The sequence below is a fragment of the Cucurbita pepo genome, unplaced genomic scaffold, assembly GCF_002806865.2.
Source record: "Cucurbita pepo subsp. pepo cultivar mu-cu-16 unplaced genomic scaffold, ASM280686v2 Cp4.1_scaffold000930, whole genome shotgun sequence".
Lineage (NCBI taxonomy): Eukaryota > Viridiplantae > Streptophyta > Magnoliopsida > Cucurbitales > Cucurbitaceae > Cucurbita > Cucurbita pepo.
Window position 1 is genome coordinate 1 of NW_019647132.1, and position 3,966 is coordinate 3,966.

At 40.7% G+C, this 3,966-nt stretch overlaps 1 protein-coding gene across 1 annotated transcript; it reads left to right on the forward strand.

Moving 5' to 3' along the window:
• Positions 1–3: 3 nt before the first annotated feature.
• Positions 4–2,371, forward strand: LOC111786019 (ATPase 8, plasma membrane-type-like; the record flags this gene model as incomplete). Its single annotated transcript, XM_023666369.1, has 6 exons — positions 4–31; positions 241–755; positions 833–1,003; positions 1,601–1,783; positions 1,866–2,041; positions 2,150–2,371. Coding segments are annotated over 6 exons (1,170 nt in total), but the record flags the coding sequence as incomplete, so codon positions are not given.
• Between the last annotated feature and the right edge of the window lie 1,595 nt (positions 2,372–3,966).

Below are 3,966 nucleotides of genomic sequence, written 5' to 3' on the forward strand. Positions count from 1 at the left end.
AAGGCTGATGGGTTTGCAGGAGTCTTCCCAGGTAATCACGTTATACTTTTAACCACAAGAGATTGTTAGCTTTCCACAATGGTACGATTTTGTCCACTTTGAGCCTAAGCCCTAATGAGTTTGCTTTGGGTTTTCCCAAAAGGCTTCATACTAATGCAGATGTATTTCTTACTTATAAACCCATTAGCCAACGTGAGACTCCCTCCCACCCCAACTAAACTAGTCATTTGTGGATTGCAGAACACAAGTATGAGATTGTTAAGAGACTTCAGGAGAGGAAACATATTTGTGGCATGACAGGAGATGGTGTCAATGATGCTCCTGCTCTCAAGAGGGCCGACATCGGTATCGCTGTGGCTGATGCAACCGACGCCGCACGAAGCGCATCAGACATTGTCTTGACCGAGCCAGGACTAAGTGTGATTGTGAGTGCTGTGTTAACCAGTAGAGCCATCTTTCAAAGAATGAAAAACTACACTATCTATGCAGTTTCCATTACAATACGTATTGTGTTGGGATTCATGCTTGTTGCTCTCATCTGGAAGTTTGATTTCTCGCCTTTTATGGTCCTTATCATTGCCATCCTAAACGATGGAACCATCATGACCATTTCAAAGGATAGGGTGAAGCCATCACCTGTGCCTGACTCATGGAGACTCAAAGAGATTTTTGCTACTGGTGTTGTCCTTGGAACATACATGGCCTTCGCGACCGTGTTTTTCTTCTGGCTCGCCAACGAAACCGTCTTCTTCCCGGTGAGAAAACGATATCGTGCCCTGAATGTTAAACACAAAGATGACATTGTGTACTAACATGTCAACATTGTCTGCAGAACACATTTGGCATAAAGCCACTCAGAGGTATTGCTGAGATGAACTCTGCTCTCTATCTTCAAGTGAGCATTATCAGTCAAGCTCTCATCTTTGTCACGAGGTCAAGAAGTTGGTCCTTTGTTGAATGCCCTGGTTTCTTGCTAGTTATTGCCTTCCTTGCTGCACAGTTGGTAAGAACAACACTTCTTTCAAACCCTTTTCAAAACTGCACAATCTTTGTAACGGCCCAACATCCTTACTGGCATACCGTCTCGTATCCACCCCCTTCGGGGCTCAGCCTCCTCGCTGGCACATCGCTCAGTGTCTAGCTTTAATACCATTTGTAACGATCCAAGTCCACCGCTTGCACATATTGTCCTCTTTGGACTTTCACCCTCAAGGTTTTTAAAATTCGTTTGCTAGGGAGAGGTTTCCACACTGGTGTTTCGTTCTCTTCCCTAATCGATATGAGATTTCACAATCCACCCATTTTCGTGACATAGCGTCCTTGCTGGCACACAGCCTCGTGTCCACCCTCCTTCGGGGCTTACCTCCTCGCTGGCACATCGTCAAGTGTCTAGCTCTGATACCATTTGTAATGGCCCAAGCCCACTGTTAGTAGATATCGTCCTCTTTGAGCTTACCCTTTCGGGATTCCCCTCAAAGTTTTTAAAACGCCTATGCTAGGGAGAGGTTTCCACACCCTTATAAAGGGTATTGCCTTTTCCTCCCCAACCGACGTGAGATCTCACATTCTTTCTCCTGTATTCTGCTATATACCCTTTCAGGTTGCCACTCTAATTGCTGTATACTCCGAATGGGACTTTGCAAGGATCAAGGGCATTGGGTGGGGATGGGCAGGAGCCATCTGGTTATTCAGTATTGTCACTTACTTCCCACTTGATGTCCTCAAATTTGCAATCCGTTATGGCCTCAGCGGCAAGGCCTGGGACAACATGCTCGAGAATAAGGTCCGTGTTCGAACTTCTGTAATGTCATTTTACTTATAGGGTGTCGTGCTAACGAATGTTCTCGACCATTCTGCTACCGTAGACTGCGTTTACAACGAAGAAGGATTACGGAAAAGGCGAAAGAGAGGCACAATGGGCAATAGCCCAACGTACAAGGCATGGCCTGCAGCCACCAGAAACCATATTTCATGAAAAGAGCAGCTACGAGGAACTTTCAGCGATTGCAGAGCAAGCGAAGAAAAGAGCTGAAATTGCCAGGTAAATTCGAAAACAAATCAATATCGAACACTTAGAAAGTCATTCCAAGCACGACGACCACGAATTGTATGAACTTTTTAGTAAGTGTTTGAATGTTGAACGGTGCAGGCTGAGGGAACTCCACACTTTGAAGGGCCATGTAGAGTCGGTGGTGAAGTTGAAGGGGTTGGACATTGACACTATCCAACAGCACTACACTCTTTGATATGTGATTGAGTTGACAACATTTGGCTGACTTTCAACAAAAACGAAGAACAAATAATTTCAAAATGAAAAGAAAAATGTATTATAGATGGTGAAAGGGGGTTATTCTCTCTTTTGTACCTGCAACTCTTATAAGGAAAATATATTCTAGAGTGATGATGAAAAAGTGAAAATTGTTGTTAAATTAATAAAAATGCATTTAAACTTTTTATATGTTAACATGTGATTTTACCTTAAAACATTGTTTATAAGAATGTGGAAATCTCTCCTTATGAGAGGCGTTTTAAAACCGCGAGGCTCACAGCGATACGTAACGAGCCAAAACGAACAATATTTGCTAGCGGTGGGCTTGAACCAATATAAATGGTATTAGATCCAATCTTCGGGCAATATGTCAACGAGAACGCTGGATCACCAAGGAGTAGATTGGGAGATTCCACATTGGTTGGAGAGGGGAGCGAAACATTTCTTACAATGATGTGGAAACCCCTCATCGTATCCAGTACATGCATTTTAAAATTACGAGGCCGACAGTAATAGACCAAATAGAACAATATGTTAGGACAATATTTCCTAACAGCGAGCGAGTGTAAAAAAAAATCATTAAACTTTCAAAACTTTAAAAAGTTTTATTAATGCTAACTAAAAAAATTAAAATATAGTTGAGTATTATATTTAAAAATACCCATTAAATTTTAAAATTCTTAAAAAAAAAAAAAAAATTAAATAAATACAATTTATGATGAAACTTATGACATAATATTTAGCCACAGAGCATGAGAGTGACATGGCGGTTAAATAGGCAATGTATCCCCTCAACCCGCCGCCGCCGGTGGTGTTTTCCCGCCAATTCCAACCGTATATAAGAATCATTTCCATATTTCAAAATCAACGAAACCCCAATTCTCCTTCTGCTTCTGCTTCTGCTTCTGCTTCTGCCCTAAACCCTTTCCAGTTTCCCATGGCCTCTCGAGCTCTCATTGAGTACGATCGCAAGAGGCTCGAGAATATTAGCCGCAACGATGAAATGATGGCCGCCCTCAAGCTTCAGTCCAAAGCCTCTGAACTCTCTGCTGCCTCCAAGCGTCAAAGGTCTCTCTCTAACTTTTCCTACTGATTTCTGTATCCTACTTCGTTTTTTCTCTGTTTTGTTTGTGATCTCTTTGTTATTCCCCTTCCAGAGTTGAAACCAAATCGGAAATGGTTTATCCGTAGACCAAACCTAAAATCGAGACTCCGATAGTTTTACGGCGCTCTTTGCGTGCTAGAGGAATTCCCCCTAATGCCAAAAGTGTTTCAGATGATATTAGGGAGCCGGCTACTAAAATTAAATTGATAGGATAGGGTTGGGACTAAAAATTTAATCCTAGTTCTTGGTTCTGTATAGCTAACCAAAAAAATCTTTCCACATTCCTTATAGTCGGGTTAAACGAGAATTTTAACTTTGTTAGAGGCGGATCTTAGTTTTTAGTAATAATATTAATCCAAATTAAAGTAAAATAAAACATAATTATATTTGATAAATATACATCCAAAACATAAATTTTAAATTCACATCAAAACTTATTCTAACTCAATACATTGATTTCAATTATCCTTTATATAATGCTAATTGTAACCAAAATTCCAATCTCTCACGAAAAAAGAAAAAACCAATAAATAAATAAATAAAATGATTTTGTTTTTGTAGCAGGACCATGAACAAAATGCTACATGCTCAT